The 17,990-nt window shown below is 46.6% G+C and overlaps 1 protein-coding gene across 2 annotated transcripts in view; it reads left to right on the top strand.

The window, feature by feature from the left end:
• Positions 1-17,990, top strand: part of SLC35F4 (solute carrier family 35 member F4) — a 620,276-nt gene that overhangs the window by 558,549 nt on the left and 43,737 nt on the right. For both annotated transcript variants that reach the window (XM_069205978.1, XM_069205979.1), the window contains exon 6: positions 11,147-11,339. In XM_069205978.1, the coding sequence (XP_069062079.1) occupies positions 11,147-11,339 (193 nt within the window). The remainder of the gene's footprint in view (positions 1-11,146; positions 11,340-17,990) is intronic.

The raw sequence follows: 17,990 nt of genomic DNA, 5'->3' as shown, positions 1-17,990 counted from the left end.
TATGTGGGTGGGGCTTCGCATCTTTAAGGGGGAGACTCGGCCGGGGCACTTCAGTGGTCGGGGATGGGCAGCCATCTGTACTCCCCCCCTTCCAGTAGATACGTTGCTATTTGTGACCAATCCATCTCCTCCCCTTGTCTTTGGGTGCGGCCTGTTAGTGTGTCCGTCAATTCCCCAGTTCTAGTTCCAAGAGCCTTCCCCAGGGGCCAAGTCTGATTGGTGTATTGGCCAACTCATCCTACCCCCTCGGGAGCTATCTGTCTCTTCATCAGGTCATCCCAGCTTGTCACTAAGTCTTCCCATTCCGGGGCAATGGGGGTCTGGCGCACTCCCCTGGCTTCCTCCGCTTTTAATACCTGCAGTTCAGCCCTGGTCCATCTCGTAACATCGCCTTTCCATTCAGCCAACGAGGGGTGACTGGAGGCCTTCCATCCCCTTGTGATCAATCTTTTATACAGAGCCACAGTCAGGTCCAAGAAGCGTCCCCTCAGCTTCCCCTGCGTGGCACCCGCCCTGAGGCCCAGTAAGCACACAGCAGGCGTTGGCTGCAGTTCCGTCTCAAATAATTCTGACAGGACCGCCATCATCTCCCCCCAACCAGTCTGGAGTACCGGGCATCCCCACACCATGTGTTCAAAGTCAGCTTCCCCGTCACTACATCTGGGGCATGTCCTGGGGGTCCCCCCATATATACGGAACAGTCGGTGGGGAGTGAGGTATGTCCTATGTAGGTAATTGTATTGGATGTATCTTAATCTCGTGTTGCGTGAGATCGTCCGGGGACTAGCCAGTGCTCTGTTCCATTCTGCTTCAGACATATCCCGCTCAATTGTTCTCGCCCACCTTTCTCTTAGCGGGTGCTGAGGGTCTAATGCAGCCTCAATCTGGGCTCGGTATATTTTAGCCACCAAATGGGGTTCCTCCCCTGAGGTCATCAGGAGATGTAAAACTCCGTTGATAGTGGGCTCCGCGTTAATCGTATCCCAATGGTCTTTCAAGGTGTGCACTAACCTCCTATGGAGTAAAAACTGTCCCTGAGGCACTCCCCCCCCGATAGGTCAGTGAAGCTCCTCAGCACCCCCTCTTTGAAAAGCACCCCCCCTGTCACTACTCCTGCACCCGTCCACGGTCCCAACCCCAGGCCCTCCTGTCCTTTCCTTCCCGGGTCCAGTGCAAGGACCGACAGTGGCAGAGCCGGGGAGTATGGGGGGCCCACTCCAACCCTTCTCATGCACTGTTTCCAGCATTTCATTGCAACACTGTTCATTACACTGTCCCCTATGAGGGGAAACTTCCTGCCTGCCATACTTGCCATGATCCGAACTATGTCTATCTCGCCGTGGGAAGTGCACAAATCCAGATGTCCCCTGCCCACCAACCAACCGGCCACCCATTGTAGTTGAGATGCTAGATAATATGCCTCAATGTCAGGGGCACCCAGTCCACCCATACGAGTCGGCCTGCAAGTGGTCTCCAATGCTGTGTGTCTACGGCCGGCATGCTATATTAACTCCCTGAGCAAAGCGTTCAACTCGCGAAACCACGCAGAGGGGACCAATAGAGGTAAATTAGCGAAGTAATAGAGCAGGCGAGGAAGCATAATCATTTTAGATAGCGCTACTCTGGCCATTATTGTTAACTTTAGTAAGCGCCAGAACCCAACCGAGGACCGCAGGGATCGGAGTGCCCTGCCAAGGTTACCATCCCGGAGCTCCCTTAGTTTGTGGAACAGTTGAATGCCCAGATATTTAAAGGTCCGCGGGCTCATCTCATGTCCGCTGGGCATGCTTCGGGGCGTGCTCCTCCAAGCCGCATAGGAAATACGATTATCTTTCCTCGGTTGAGGCGGAGCCCCGATAACACTCCAAAGTCTTCCAGGAGCTCCAGAACCCATGGGAGTCCATCAGCCCCGTCTCTCAAATAAACTAGTATATCGTTGGCATACAAAGAGACAATGTGTTCAGTTGGTCCCCATTCAATTCCCTTACCTACACCTTCCTGCCGCAGTCGGGACGCTAGGGGTTCAATTGCCAGGGCAAATAATAATGGGGACAGGGGGCATTCCTGTCTGGTTCCACGGAATACTGGGTATGCGCTAGATATCGTCCTGCCCGTCTTCACTCTTGCTAGTGGGGACGAATACAATAGGTCCACCCATTTTACCCAACCCTCCCCGAGTCCCATTTTCAGCATCACGGCTCTCAAGAAGTCCCACCTGATCGAGTCGAAGGCCTTCTCAAAGTCCACTGCGAGCAAGACCCCCGCTGGCGGCTTCAACTCGTTAGGCATGTGCAGAACAGCAAAGATCCGCCTCAGGTTCAGGGAGGTGTTACGACCAGGAACAAAGCCGTTCTGGTCCGCATGCACAAGTGTGGTCATGAGAGGGAGCAACCGGCCGGCCATGATCTTACTCAGGATCTTAAAATCGCTGTTTAGCTTCGATAAAGGACGAAAGTCCGTCACCGTTGCTTCCTTGGCGTTTGTCTTGGGGAGTGGCACCACCAAGGCCTCACGCAATGTGCATGGTAACTTCCCACAGTGTAATGCCTCCGAGTACATTTCCACAAGTTGGGGTGCCAACAGAGATTTATATTTCTTATAAAAATCCATAGGGAGACCGTCTGTACCAGGGGTCTTCCCGGGGGCTAATTGCTCTATGGCCTCGCCTATCTCCTCCGCTGTCACTGGCCCCCCCAGGCTATCTCTCTCTTCTGGGTTCAGTGTTGGCAATGGGATGTGCTGTAGAAATTTATCAAAGGCCTCCGGACCCAGGTCACCAGGCCTTCCATACAGCTGTGTATAATATTCCCTAAATGCATCATTTATGGGGCCTGGTCTGCGGTGTCCCCCCCCATCTAGTACACTCGTAATGGTCTCGCTATATCCGCCTGGGCGCACCAGCCACGCCAGCAGTCTCTACGATCTGCCCTCCTCCGATTCTAGGGATGCCAGGTATTTTTGCCTGCTATGGCACCTGAGCTGCTCCTCAATCCGGGAGTGCTCTCTGCGGACCCGGTTATATTCCTCGTTCTCCTGAGCTGCAAGACCCTGTCTCAGCTCCCCCTCATGCATGTCCTTCTCTAGGGTAGCCAATTCTTTTTCGAGTGTACGTTTCACCCCCACCGACTGCCCCAAGCAGAAGCCCCTCGTCGCCACCTTAAGTGTTTCCCATTCCGTAGCCCTAGAAGGGGTGGAACCCCTGTTTACCTCGATATGTTCTGCCAGGTGACAGTGCAGGGCCTCTCTATATGCCTGATCCTCAAGTGCTACGGGGTTTAATCTCCACGATGGTATGGGGGGCCTGTCCTCTGATGCCCTCAACGTCAGCAACAGGGGGTTATGGTCAGATAACGTGCGGGCCAGGTATTCAGAGCGTATCACACTACTCGTCAGCCCCGGAGTGCATACCACTCTATCAATTCTAGTGTGCACTCGGTGGAGGCCCGAGTAATACGAGTAGTCTCTAACATTTGGATGTTGCTCTCGCCAGACATCTGTCAGCCCCCAGGTGCTCAACCATTCGCATAGTCTTTTGGCTGTTTTTGTTGCCACTGCCCCTTGCAGTGGCGGGGTTGACCTATCCGAGTTTATGTTATGTCAAGTACTGCATTGAAGTCTCCCTCAATTAATAGTTCTCCAGTGCATTGGCGGGTGAGGTGGCCTGATAAACCTGTCATGAAGGAGACCTGGTCCTGGTTAGGGGCGTAGATGCAACTCAGGACTATCGGGGTAGCATGTAGCCTCCCCTCCAGAATCACAAATCTGCCCTCCCGGTCTATTTTGGAGGCATCTACTGTAAGCGGGACCCCAGCTCTGATCCATATTAGCACACCCCTTGCGTAAGCCGAATACTCTGTGGCAAACTCCTGCCCCCTCCATCTGCGCCTCAGTTTTTCTCCCTCCCCTGATGCCAGATGGGTCTCCTGAAGCATTGCCACCTGTACCCCCTTTCTCTTTAGGTAGGAGAGAATTCTGTGTCTCTTAGCCGGCGTGCCCATCCCCCTGACGTTCCATGTTAAGAGATTGTAGTCTGCCATCTCTGTGTATCAGTCTGAAAAAAGTGTCCCCGGCTCTCCCGGGGCTCGGATTTGCCCATTCGCATATTCAGCCTTCTGCTATAGCCGGGCTTCACCACCCACTTTGCCATTTTAACTTGTAACTGTGTTCCTGAACTCCCAAACCCCAGGGCGCCTCCCAAACTGTAGGTTGCCCAGTAACGTGTGCAACAGTGCAACTTGTTCAAACGTGTACCAGCAGTACTCGCCAGCCTGGCTAGGCAGGCGAGGTTCTGATCAGGGGGCAGCCAGGTCCGGAGGGGCCGCTTGTTCTCACGTTGTGCCATATCACCAGGGCCTTTTGCGGCTTTGGATTAGCCAAGTTCGTCAGCCGTCTGCGGAGTCACCTTCGGGGCACGAGCCGAGCACTCCATCTCTCCGGCAGAGGACACCAGTGTGTCGTCCGATTCCCCCTCGGAGCCCTCCTGGGGAGACGCCTCTCCACCCACGCGGGCTGCCGCCTCCAGGGCCGCTTTCCTGCCCTTTTCTTTCTGTGTTTGCGTTGGCGTTAGTCGTGGGCGATCTCTGGTTCTCCCTCCCGTCGGGGCCCGGCGAAGCCCACCCCCAGCCGGGTCCCCTCGCCCTGAACACCCCGCTTGGGACCCATGTGCCTCCAGCCAATCCCATGCCTCCTCTGGAGACTGGAGGAACGTGGTCTTCCCTTTCAACATCACTCTTAATCTGGCCAGATAGAGCAGCGAGTACTGGATTCCCTCCTCTCTTAGGGCCCTCTTGACTGCCAGAAATGATGCACGTTTGTTCTGAACCTCCAGTGTAAAGTCCGGGAATAGTGTCACCTCCCCGTTCGCTACTTTAAACGGGCCAGACTCTCTGGCCTTCTGCAAGAGAGTGTCTCTGTCTCTATAGTGTAATAGTTTGGCGATCACAGCGCGGGGAGGTCTACCAGGGGCAAGAGGCCTCAATGGCACCCGGTGCACCCGCTCGAGCGTGTAAAAAGGAGTCAGGCACCCAGGTGCAACTGTCGTGTTGAACCACTTCTCCAGAAATTCCATCATATTCGACCCCTCGGCCCCCTCCGGGAGGCCCACCACGCGTACATTGTTCCTCCTGTTCCTGCCTTCCGCGTCCTCAGCTCTCTTTTCAAGTCGTGCCACTCTGTCAGCAAGAGAAGTCACTTCAGCTGCCAAATTTTTTGCTTCAGTACGATGTCCGCCAACGTGGATTCTGTTTCTTTGACTCTGTCCACCAGTTTGTGGTGATCCGCTCTTAGTAGACCCACCTCAACCGCGACTTGGTTGATGTCCCGTTGTAATGTTGTCTTTGTGTCTTCTATCGCACCTAGTATTTTATCTAAGGTGTCCTGTACTTTAACTTGCGCATGGCCCTGTGCGTCCGCTTCTTTGTGCCCCGGCGGTACCGTGGGGTCCATGGTTCTATTCTTGTGGCGGCTCTTGGGGGACATCAGGCGAATCAGGAGTCACACCCCCAGGGCCCCGGCAACGGTTCAAACGTTATCGTGTGTGCCTCTCCGTCCTTGGCACCTCTCCCTGGTCTTAGTAGGTCGTTCCGTAGCTCCCAGATGGACCCAGGTAGGTTCCAGCCACCCCACCGGTCACCTCTGATTTCCGGTTACGTAGCCGGGGGCCCCCCGTTGTCGGTTCATGGCAACCTGCCACTCTTTTCAGCTCCGGTGGTCCTGTTCGCTCCGCCGCGCACTGCATGTCTAGTGTTACGCCCCTCCACTCGGGCCCTTTAGTGCGTCGTGGTTTCGGTTCGGTCGCCCTTCCCCGTGGTATCTCAGCCACTTCTTCACTGTTCCCCCTGCATCACCAGCGTCTCGATCATGCTCGTTCACTCACCCCTCGGGTTCCATCCGCAGTGCTACTCGCATAGGGGGCCGCCGGCGCCCCGGGGCGCTTGGAGCGGTCCGCGGGCTCCACCAGCCAGATAGTCCGCCCTTTGCTTCTTTTGTAGGGTTTGCCTTCTTCCTTGGCACCTTCTCGGGGCTTTCTCTCTCCCTCGCTGGTTAAGTCCTGCCAAGGGGGCCAGCCCCCCCCCGTTCCCAGCCAAGCCCCGAGGGACCACAACTCAATGCTTTCGCAAGTTGGTTTCTGTCCGAAGCTGGGACCCACTCCCCTACGCCTCACCGGCCTCCAATGGTTCCTCAGCGGCCCCTAGCGGCCCCCCGGCAGCCGGGTCCCCCGCTGCTCGCTCCTCACTCAGGGCACTAGCCCTCTCTCGTCGATGTGGCCCCCGGTCCCGGCTCGGTTCAGCCTCAGGGCCGCACCGCCTCCCGGTGTCTTTGCGGGCCGGCCCCAGCGTTTACAGGGGCCGCGCCCGCATCCCGCTGCAGCGCCGCCCTTCCGCTTCCATGGGCAGGCCCCCCGGGCTCCCACTGGCCGCCCCAGCACCTCCGAGGCAGAAGGGAGACCCGGCCGGGGTCCAAGCCGCCTCCGGGCCGTTCGCCCCCGCACCGCGGTGGCTCGCCCCGTAACTCGAGGCTGTGGCTCCGATCGCGGAACTAGGCCGCCGGTCCCTCTCCGGCCGGCCGGCCCGGTTCCGCCCAAGAACTCCTCCCGGAGTCGCGGCAAGGGCACAGCAGCTCCCGGGCCAGCCCCCGACTCTGCGCTCTCGCTTGAGCCCGAATCGGCCCGGAGATGGCACGCTTCTACTCCACTTTCAAGTCGGCCCCTCCGGAGTGAGGGATTTAGGCGTGCGCCATCTCCGGACCCTTGGTCACGCCCCTCAACATTTATTAACTATATATATATTTTTCTTCAATTCATATACTCAGATTTTACAAATGTGTTCAAAGTATTTCAGCAATGCAAACTTTGAGCTTAATACTGCTTTCATTATATTTCAACAAAAAGTATTAGTTTCCAGAAATATTTGTACTACGTAAAGTTCATTTATTTGCATGTTTAGGGTATCTTAGTTAGCCTTCATCAGGGCAACAAACATCCATTTTAACTGTAAATAAGAAACCGTATCAGAAATTGTACAATTCATGCTTTGATTCAAACCACACTCATGACTACCCACTCATTTAAATTAAAAGGTTCCTAGCAAACCTGAGCTCACTGGACACGCATGTTGCTTGATATTCATTCCATTGCCATTATCCCTATGATGTCACCCACTTATGATTTTCGAGATGCAATTAGCTCACCATCTTTTAACTGAAATGAAAGCAACATTGAGCACAAAAGGACAGATTTATTAATCCTTCAAACAACACAGCAAGACAATTTGCTGCACTGCTCCTTGTGAAAGGGAGAGGGAAGGAATGTACCATATTTATCAACATATGGTGCATTCCTGTTCCCTACCTGCAGTGACACACAATCTGCTGCCTAGTGCCAATTCAGGCATTGCAGGCAGGCATTGCAGGCAGGGTTGTTTTTGTGCAGGATCCTGCACAAGAATAGTCCTCTGAGGTTTTTTCATTTTTCTAAGTGTGCTGGAGAACGGAGGACATTTAGAAAGAGGAACCTTGCACCTCTATCAGGACGGCACAGCATTTTGATGCATTCCCAGGTTTACCAGTCTTAGTAAATCCATGGGTGAATTTGTGACAACAGCCCCACTTCACCCATGGAATGCTTTCCCAGGGCAGAGTAACTCAAGGCAGTAACTTGCTCTGCATTGTGTTACTCCAGATATATCGATCAACCCAGGACCACACAATTTGGCATTGCGTTGCTTGGTAAATCTGGGTTTAGTATTGCATTTCAACAAAAATTCCACACCAGGAAATAAATGTTATTCGCTTAAATATTCCTCGATTCTCAAATGTTTATGATGAATGAAGGGAATATTTGTGCCATCAGCAGAAAGAAAGCATTTCTTGTGTTTTCATAAAGATTAGGAATAAAGTTTCACCCCTTTGCATACAAATACTTGAGGTAATGAATGTCATTTGCATTTGAAAATTTCAGTTTGTAATATTAGCTCTTGTTATGTTTTATTGACAATTTTGGCAGCAGAATGTGACAAAATTGCATGTTTGAATGTGAGTCGCACTTCTAGCAACTGCAAATATTCCATTTTTTTTCCCAGTTTTATTTATGCAAGTATCACAACTTAAAAATATTTGCACTAGTTGTGAATCTCAGCACATGAACCATATATCTTATTCCGTTCCATGAATTATAACATAGATTTAGAACAAGTTAGGTAGTCGTGTACATGTTCGACATGTTACCTATAATATACATGTCCAGGTAATACAATAATGTTTATACAAAGCGCTGGTACTACATAACAGTGGCATACAGTAGTGGTGGGCTATCCTGCCCATATCGATACAATGCATAGTATATTAACTTTTAATAATTAAACTGTGATACTGTAAATCACATTACCAGATATAAGTGTAAAGAGAGAACAGCCGCTGCACAGCACCAGACCAGCCAACAATATCTTGTCCGCTAGAATCTTATCAGGGTCAGCCGAATCCAATCTGTGACTACATAAGTGGATCAAACAAGGAAGGGGAGTAAACCGAGGCAACAGAGGTCAGAGTTGACCAGAGAGGGAGGCACATCATCCTTCAGACACACTCCAACCATAAATTGCCGCCCTGCCACTGTACCGCCCAGTAGAGTATGACAGCACCCATTTTGCGTTATTAGGGGTCGTCAGCTGGGGGTTCCTCCTCCAAATATTCGATATTGTGATCTGGTTTATTCTGGTGACCACTTGGTTCAGGTGAAGGTGAAAACTGATGATGTGCCAAATCTAAGTATAACACACATCCTTTTGTCATACAGAACAGCCTCCTCATCACCTTTTATGGCTTTTCAAGAGCTTTCCAGCTTTGAGCCCTCCAGAAACACTTAAAACTAGGGTATTCAGGTGCAGGTGCGATGTGATGCCAATTTGGTCCACTTCTGACAGGGGGGGGGGACCAGCTGTACTATTAAAGAGATTTCACATTTTCCAAAAATATATTTTCTCCAACTGTTAAAGGCAGGTAATTAGGCTCTCTCACCTTCCTTGTCTGGGATGGCAGACAAGAAGGAAGAGAGTACATGTCCTCTAAATTAGTTGTACTCTCAGTTTTTATGATCTTTAAAATTGCTCCTCTTCAAATTGCTATTTCAGTTTTGGAATAGGTTTAACCATCTAGACGTGTTCAAAATAAAATAGGTAACTAAACAGGCCAACCCTGTCCTTAATTTTTTTGATTAAGGGGGTTTCTATGCTTTTCGGTGCTAGGTGTCTGGATGGCAGCAGCGGGGAGGGACTACAGAAGACTATGTCAAGTGTATAGGGAGGCATCTCTCTCCTCACCTCCCTCAGGGCCAAATTTACAAACTTTTGGCACAGGGCATCGCAGCAAGTCACCTAGCTGAACTGCCCTGCGTCAAAAGGAAAGGGCAGGAATGCACCATATTTAAGCAATATGGCACTCTTCTGCCCCTTCCCACTGTGCTGGTGCCTAGTTTCAAAGAAGAATGCAGCATATATAGAAAGGAAGAAACAAAAAGAAATACAGATATTTTTCCTACTTACGCCTCCCCTGTGGAGGCGTAGGATTTTGGCGCATCCTCAGGTTTACCAGGGTTGGTAAATCCTGGGATGCATCAAAATGCATGGGTGTTGCGTGGGAACACCCACTGCAGTGCCCATGGAAACCCTCCCTTGCACAGAGTAAGGCAATGCAGTGATGTGCGCTGCCTTGCTTTAGTCCATATCAAAGAGGCCATTCAAAGCCATGCAAAGTGGCTTTGACACAGACTTGGTTGCAAGGTCTGTGCTGCCGTTGTGTCACAAAGAGTGACACACCAGTGGCACAAGGGGCTTATAAATATATCCTGCATACTCTAACTTGACTGTAAGCCATAAGGAGCTACAAGACCCATAAGCATAATGGGCCAGATTTTGTGAGAGCTTGCATTGCACTTGTGTGATGCAAGACTTTGTAAGGCAATGCAGGTCCTTGAGTGGGATTTACTAATCCATGTAAAGAAAGCTTGTGTCGCTCTGTGTGGTTTAACAATTCCATAGTAATGCAAGGCAATGTATATCGTTGCCTTGCATTAACTTGTGGCGGGGGTTATTTTGTAGGTGAAGTATGAGCGTTCCCATGCATCCACCATGGTTTTGACACAATCCCAGAATTACAAAGGTCTATAAACCTGGGATTGATCCAAAATGGTGCACTTCCTCAAACCTAGGCATAACAAGGAGAAATATTTGTATTTCTCCCCATTACTTTATCTTTGTATGTCTGCTGCATTTTGCAGCAGACATACAAAGAGGGAAATGCCTTTCAGGACTATTTTTGTGCAAGAAGGTGTTTCTTCATGCACAAACACGATTCTGCTCGCAAAGCAGGCACCCTTGCACCGCGGCGCATGAAAACATAGTAAATCTGTCCCGATATGTTTCTTATGCTAGGAATCTAAGCAAAATCCATTCCAACTGCAGCAGTAGAGTAAACAGGCTTCACAAAATAAGATGTTTAAATTAGAGTTTTTTTACTGAGGACATCGCAGTCAAATGACATGGGCATGTGATGCACTCACCAGGATGTTTAAATTAGAGGTCTGTGATTAGCACATCTCAGATAAATGACTTGGTCTTGTGATGCTCTCAACATGGTTGCAGGGGCAATTGATTTACAAAGCAGTGAATATGAGTGCAGCTCTAAGGAAAATGGGATAGGTACATTTATGCGACACATTTGCGAGTTGCAGGAGGCACAATGTTTACATTTTGTAATTAACAAGATACATTTCATCACCATGTTACAGACCTGCTGGAGTCTAAATGAGTAAGATGTTTGGAGGTTAGGTGATATCCTTTTGGGATCAAATTATGATGTGCTTGTTTATGTTTAAAATAGTAAGAAAATTAGTTAGGGGTGGCTGGCTTTTTAGTGAAGGTATGTTAACTGTCATTTTGGATCCAATTGAGAAATGATGTTGGCACGAGAGGACTTTAGTGAAGCTAAAATTAGCGTTAGTCATTAATGTGTTGCAAAAATCTCTATTTTGTTGTCTTTAGTATTTTAGTTTACAAGTTTAACAGGTACATCGGTAATCCTGAATGAACAATTTACATTCCTTTGCTAAAAGTAGCAATTTTGACAACCCTGTATGTTTTTCTTTCTGTTATAGGTTTTATTCAAGATGTTTCTTGGGACTGCAAACTTTGGTGAAGCAGCACACTTTTTCTCAACTTTGGGTTTCTTTAATTTAATTTTCATTTCCTGCACACCAATAATTCTGTATTTTACCAAAGTGGAATACTGGTCTTCATTCTCAACACTGCCTTGGGGCTACCTCTGTGGAATGGCTGGACTATGGTTAGGTAAGTATTGCAAGTTTGAATTTGAAGTATATTTGAATATCTGGTAATTACCAAATAATATTTTTACAGCTTCTGTCAGATATATGTGTTAGAATTTGTGTATGGGAAATGTAGTTCAATTTTTTCAGATTGCTGTGTTCCATAATACTGATCACAAAATATTAACAAAATGAGGGGAGGGAGCATACTGTCTGGCATACCAATATATAATTTGCTTGGATGCATTGTGGTCAATGCAGTGCATGATAACGCTCATTTTAGTTGAAAGTCTTTAGTATGTGCCGTTGACCTGCAAAAATATAGACTTCAAGATATCAACTCGCACAATGTCATCATGGTTAGCATACGTTTGGGACCCTAAATGCTTTATTCTGTTGTTGCAGGTTGATACTGTAGAGTATATAATTTAATTGAACACTTTGGGCCCGATTTTGAGTTTGGCGGACTGAAAACTCTGTGTGCCAAACTCCCGACAGGGTGACCGCCACCTACGCGCTGATCTCTCTGCCAGAGTTATTAAGAGCTTCCCGAGAGGCCAGCGAGCGTAAACCTGAGTTCCACCCACTGGCCTAGTGGTAAACAGGCTACAGCATTGTCTCTGGCTCGTAATCGAGCCGGCAGCAATGCAGTAGCCTGCAGGGTGCACCGTCGCAACATTGCGAGGGTGCTGGCAAGGGAGGGGCCCTGCACTGCCCATGCCAGTTGCATGGGCAGTGCAGGGGCCCCCCTGGGGCCTCATGAAACACTTTTTCCACCAGTCTTTTCATGGCCGTGCTACCACAATGAAAAGGCTGGAGGAGAACGAGGTTGCTAATCCCCATGGCAGTGCTTCTTGCAGTGCTGCCCTGGTGGATTAGGACCCCCACCTACCTCTAGATCGCCGGCATCTCTGATCCTGTTGGGGCTGACGTTTCCCTGGTGGCCCGACCGCCAGGGTTGTAATGTGGCACTCGGACCACCGCCAGACTTGTAATGAGGTCCTTTCTTTTTTATTATGCCCTGACATATTTAGGTCCTGGTGAAATTTTAATGACACTGCCATAATGTGCTTAATTTTGTGTAACAAAAATTATGTGGAATTACTGAAATTAAGGTATTATGCTGCATTGTAAGATTACGGTTTGGGTAATTTTTGAATGTGAGTGGCCTTTCAGGTAGATTTCTTACCTGAACTGACCGCTGGGGAAATTTTTGAATGCAAAACTACAAATCCGAATGTGAGTGGCTATGTTTTTATTGCGAGTGGCAGTTCCTTTAACATATATGGTCAACAAACATTGTAGGTAGCTTTTTAACCAGAGCAGGGTGTTCTGGTATTTTTTTAGAGAAAAACAACAAATATGAATGCTAACAGCAGTGTTTTAAAGCAAGCAACCAGAAATCAACTCTAAATTACATTTTTAATTTGAATTTATACCCAAATGGACCGTTTGTGTAATTTTTTTAATGTGAGATGTATTTTGCATAATTATGCTTAATCGAACTATGTGAGTTTCACGCTCTCATACTCACGATCACTGCTTATTCACTCTGCTCACCTTTTCACTTTTTTATTTTTGCATATATTTTGTGTGTCTGTAAAATATGTATGCTTTCTTTGTCAATAATATCAAATCAAGTTAACTAATGCATATTTTCTGTCTGTACAAATGTACAAAAATCCTTTTATCAATCCCCTGACTGGTGCATGTCTATCCAGGGCTCCAGGTTTGCCCTTCTTGTGTACTGTCAAGTCCTGAAATCTCTCAGAAGTGCAAATAAAAGAATCAAGGAGCAAAATACTTCTATAGATCGCAGTGTATATAAAATATCAGTTTAAAATGTGGAGGATCGAACCAATTTTGTAATAGTCTAAAGGCCTTAGGCAATTTACAATTCAAGTTTCTCCAGATTCGAAGTCAATGTTTGTGATCTGTTTTAAAGAAGACATTGATGTTGACGATTTTCATGAGTCTTAAGTGTGTTCTGCAACTGGTCGTCTCTATATATTTTACTTGACTCCAGCTGTAATTGTAGATGGAATTTGCAGATGTGTTCCCAAAGTCCAAAAGATGAGCCAGAGTCATCCTTTATCTTTTTATTGACTACTGAATATATTGTGTGCCTATTCTATGCGTTCACACAGATGCAATACTGCACAGCAGGACATTTGGCAGTTACAAAGGTTTTTTTAATTTAGGTAAGATTTGGAGAGAGCGCTGCAATTGAATGCCAGGGGATTGCTGCATAATTGAAAGTCTGGAATAATTGCTGCCAGGCTAGAGGTACTTGAGGCCAGGCAAACTGTTAGCTACTTTATCTTCAGCTGCAATCGACAGTCATACGAACATACATTGTCTTCACATTTCATTTTGCATCATTTGTATCACAAGGTTTTTGTTTTTGAGTTCCTTACAATGATTCTCTCAACTTTTCCTTTGGAATTTTAGAAGAGTTCTGACAACTTTTGCAAAAGTAATATTTTAACCATGCTGGGAAAGTACTTGTCAAAGAGAGAATACCCCAGTGGCTGCACGATTGGCACAATTTGGTAAACAATTATGCTAAAGGCGAATGCAGCGTCTTTATCAAAATGAGCCATCATAGACATGGAGTAACGACTGCATGATAAACAAAAATGAAAATGAAAAATATTTGGAGGTTAACGAACACTCAGAGTAAACGATGGCCACCGTGGAACTTTGAAATCTCTAGAATCGAATTAAAGGTTCTTCAATCTATAGATCTGCTCGAGTCTGGAAGCATCTGTTGGCATAGACTGTAGCCAAGAAGCCAGGCCGTATGCAGTTAGGAGTCCAGAAAAGAACTCATTGAAAACGCTACACAGGAAGGAGGTCGCTATGCCTGAGAGTATGTCCGATGGGATGGATGAAGGACACCACAGAGAACGCCAGACAGATCACTCTGGATGCTGGATGAGATGCCACAGGATGTCAATCCGGGACGCCATAAAAGCCCATCAACCAAATGCTTGCCTTGATGAAAGTTCAGATGTTCATGGTAACGTCTGGTATGGCCTAAGTAAACGGAGCATTAAAACCCCCTGTCACTAATATTACCTCACTTCTCACAGAGTTAAATATTGTTTTAGTAAATTACTGCACTGTATTCAGTAATGTTGCACCTCGTGGGATTATTGTTATTCCTGTAAAAGAAGTTGCAAAAATAAGTCACTAGAGAGGGTAGGTATATGTTTAGCCGAGTCCTGTACAAGAACTCATGAAGCATGATGCCTGAATCATACCAGGGCTGCCTGCAGTTTTGAATTCCACAACATTTTTGAGACGTATGGAAAATGCCCCGTGAACAAACTAGCAGAGATCTTGTTAGGAATGTGCTGGATCATTTCACTTGTATAATACCACCAGAATTTCCAGATGTAGGAATAATAGAAAGAACTATTGAGGATGTACTTGATTAATTTAGTTTGGAAGAGTAAGAGAAGGTGAGCAGGTGAATATAATGAACCAATTTATTAACAAGAAGAAAGCTTAGTTTTCACTTAGAAATGAGGAATTTCTGGGTGGATCTGTAACACAGTCCCTGATTCCACTGGTTATTCTGCATTCTCCACTAGAGTATCAGTCAGATATTTTGACAGCTTTCAGCAGCCAGAGCCTCCAGGTGAAACTTGATAACATATAACTAATGGGACTGTGAAATCCATCACCTGCCCCATCAGCAACTTGTAATGGCGTCCTTGGGCCGTCCATCAATGTTGCGTGAATTAATGCATGTTGGGAAAGTATTGATTGCCTCACAGCATCAGCTGAAAAATAGGCTGAGCCAATGCTGCCCCTCTGAAAGAGACTGAGGCCCATATTTATACTTTTTTAGCACTGCATTAACGCCATTTTTTGATGCAAAATCGGTGCAAACTTACAAAATACAATTGTATTTTGTAAGTTTGTGCCGATTTTGCGTCAAACAATGACGCAAATTAGTCGCTAAAAAAGTATAAATATGGGCCTGAATCTCGATAAGGTGCTCAAGTCCTCAATAGAAGAAAGCATGGGGAGCCTCATTGAGGTAATATTGATTAGCACCAGTGGCGTAACAAAGGCCCCACAGCCACCGCGGTGCGGGGAGAGGGGTAACCCTGAGCTCCAGGGGGGTTTCAGCCAAGTACCCTGGCATGAGTGACTTCGGAGGGGGGCCTTCATGCACTGTGCGGGGGGGCACAGGTATTGCACTGATTACTGCAATAGCAACTGAACAACAGATACAGATGAATTGAACATAACAAACAATTCTCCTGATGCTTTCTTGCCTCTACTAATGAGGTGGAAAGTAAATATGCCCCTGATAGAGCAGTCCACAATTTAGCTGGTACCAGACATTTGTTTTGTCAGTGAAGAGGTGAAGTTGTTTCTCTCCAGATGTGTAATTCTGACATCATCTGTGTTTTGATGTTTACCCACCGGTCTCATTACTGTTTCAGTTTCTGAGAATCATTTATGCCTATATAGTATTATTTGCACACATTTAATTAGCACAGGCATTAGGGGATTATCAAGTGCTGACAACATCACATACGGTGTTTAGTAAAAAGAACATGTATTCTTTAGAACAGGTATGTTCTTTAGAGGTGCAAATTCTTCTATTTTCCATGTTTTTTGTTAAGATATATTTACAGCTTCACTGAAGTGTTTCAATTACAAGATAACACCCCAACTTTATAGTATACAAAATTGTATCTTATAGTAGCAAAACTGCATAGGCTGCTGGCAAAGGTGCGTGAAAATGTATATTTTTGGTTAAAAAACAACCATAATACAAAGATACCTAAGCATCCTTTCCAAAAACGATTTCGAACAGTACAGAACTGTTGATATAATTCTTATTGCTATTACACGTTTAAAGGTATTTTTAACTGGTTTCTCTCTCACAGTTCTCCTCGCCTATATTTGAAGAATCATTTGGTATTTTGATACAATGTTAAGAAGCATGTCCCACCACGTGACATATCTTATCTAGGGTGAGCACTAAAGCCCACCTCCGATGTGCAAGTAGAGCCTACTTTGCAGCACTCCAAAGAGAGGATTTAAGAAGAAGTCATGAAACAAAACACAGCAGGACAACTTGCTGTGCTGTGTGACAGGGAGGGAGCAGGAATACGTCATATCTAACATTCCTGCTCTCTCTCTCTGTGCCAACAGGGGCACCCTTGCTCAACGGTGCCTGGTTGCAGGCAGGATTGTTCTGTGACACCTTCCTGCACAAACCAATGCTTTGAGATACTACAAAATAACGAGGAGATAAAAGATATTTCTCTTCATTGCACCTCTGTTTGGGAAGTGTACCAATTTGATGCATTTCCAGGTTTGCAAGTCTTTGTAAATCTGGGAATGCGCCAGAATCCATGGGTGGGTGCATGCAAACCCATTGAACTCTTTCCCAGCACAGAGTAAAGCATGGCAGCAAATTGTACTTACTACCTTGCGTTGCTCTGGATTTACTAAGCCACGCACAGCCACACAAGGTAGCTTTGCATGGCTTAGTAAATCTCACTTAAACCCTTGTGTTGCCTTAGTCACCATGCGTGACACAAAGGCAATGTGAGGGCATTGCAGATCTGTCCCCAAATGTCTACTCATTTGAGCACAAAAGGGTGTATAGGTGGGAGTGATGAAGGGACTTATTAGGTAACTCCAATAATTAATTACCAGTCACAAACATGAAGTTCCCTCACCCCACTGGGCCCAAGAGGTTGGACCTTGCATGCAATAGGAAATTAATCAGGAGCTGCAAATCAACAAGTTATTAACATTGTAATGTGAACTCATTTTAAATCCTCCACAGGAAGCAAATGCGCAATTAGGTCGACAGACCTTTGGACCCAGAAAGATGTGCGTTGAACCACCTACAATATTTCAACACTACCCCAACAATTTAGACACCATAACCAACGTGGCCACAGAAGGAAAACTCCAATCAGAAATAAAGTTAAAAGATTTATTACAAGCATAATCTCAAAGTCATGTACACAGTGCGCGAAACCAAATTATAAAGATACATAATCACCAGGGTTTGCCCAAGGCAACAAAATAGATTCAGTTGAACTAACATTAATGAAAATAAGCATTCAAGAAGAATAATGCATAGCATCCGCAGGAATATCTGTGACACGGAAATTACACGGTGCTCAGAAATTGCAATCATTAGTCGAATCAAATTTAGCAGAGTAAATAATATTTGGCTGGGCAGAGGTCAACCATACAACTAACCAAATTAGGGAAATACATGTGTGGGGAAAAATATGAAAAGTGCAACGAGAACAAAAATAATTTAGAAAATGAATAACTCGGGCTACAGGTCACTAACTAAAAGAAAAAGAAAAATAAGCATCGGCATAATGGCGTTTTCAACCTAAAGGGCATTTCAAGGGGCATTTGCAAATGGCAGAGAGGAAGACACCTCTCCAAGGGATACTGCATTCAGGGAATCTTCATCAGTAAAGCATCTGGTCAGCACGGCATCTGCAAACATCAGGAAAGCATCCAGGGCTGACCAAGACCGAGACTGAGTCTGGACAAAGACCGCTCAAAGTTCCAATTGTCCATGGGTATATCTATTCACAAAAAGTGTTCCGATTTATCAAAGGTGTCAGTTCATATTACATTGAATAGGCATCATCCAATCATAAATTAT

The sequence above is a fragment of the Pleurodeles waltl genome, chromosome 9 (assembly GCF_031143425.1).
Source record: "Pleurodeles waltl isolate 20211129_DDA chromosome 9, aPleWal1.hap1.20221129, whole genome shotgun sequence".
NCBI lineage: Eukaryota > Metazoa > Chordata > Amphibia > Caudata > Salamandridae > Pleurodeles > Pleurodeles waltl.
The sequence above is the reverse complement of the archived record's forward strand: the minus strand, read 5'-3'. Positions and strand labels throughout refer to the sequence as shown.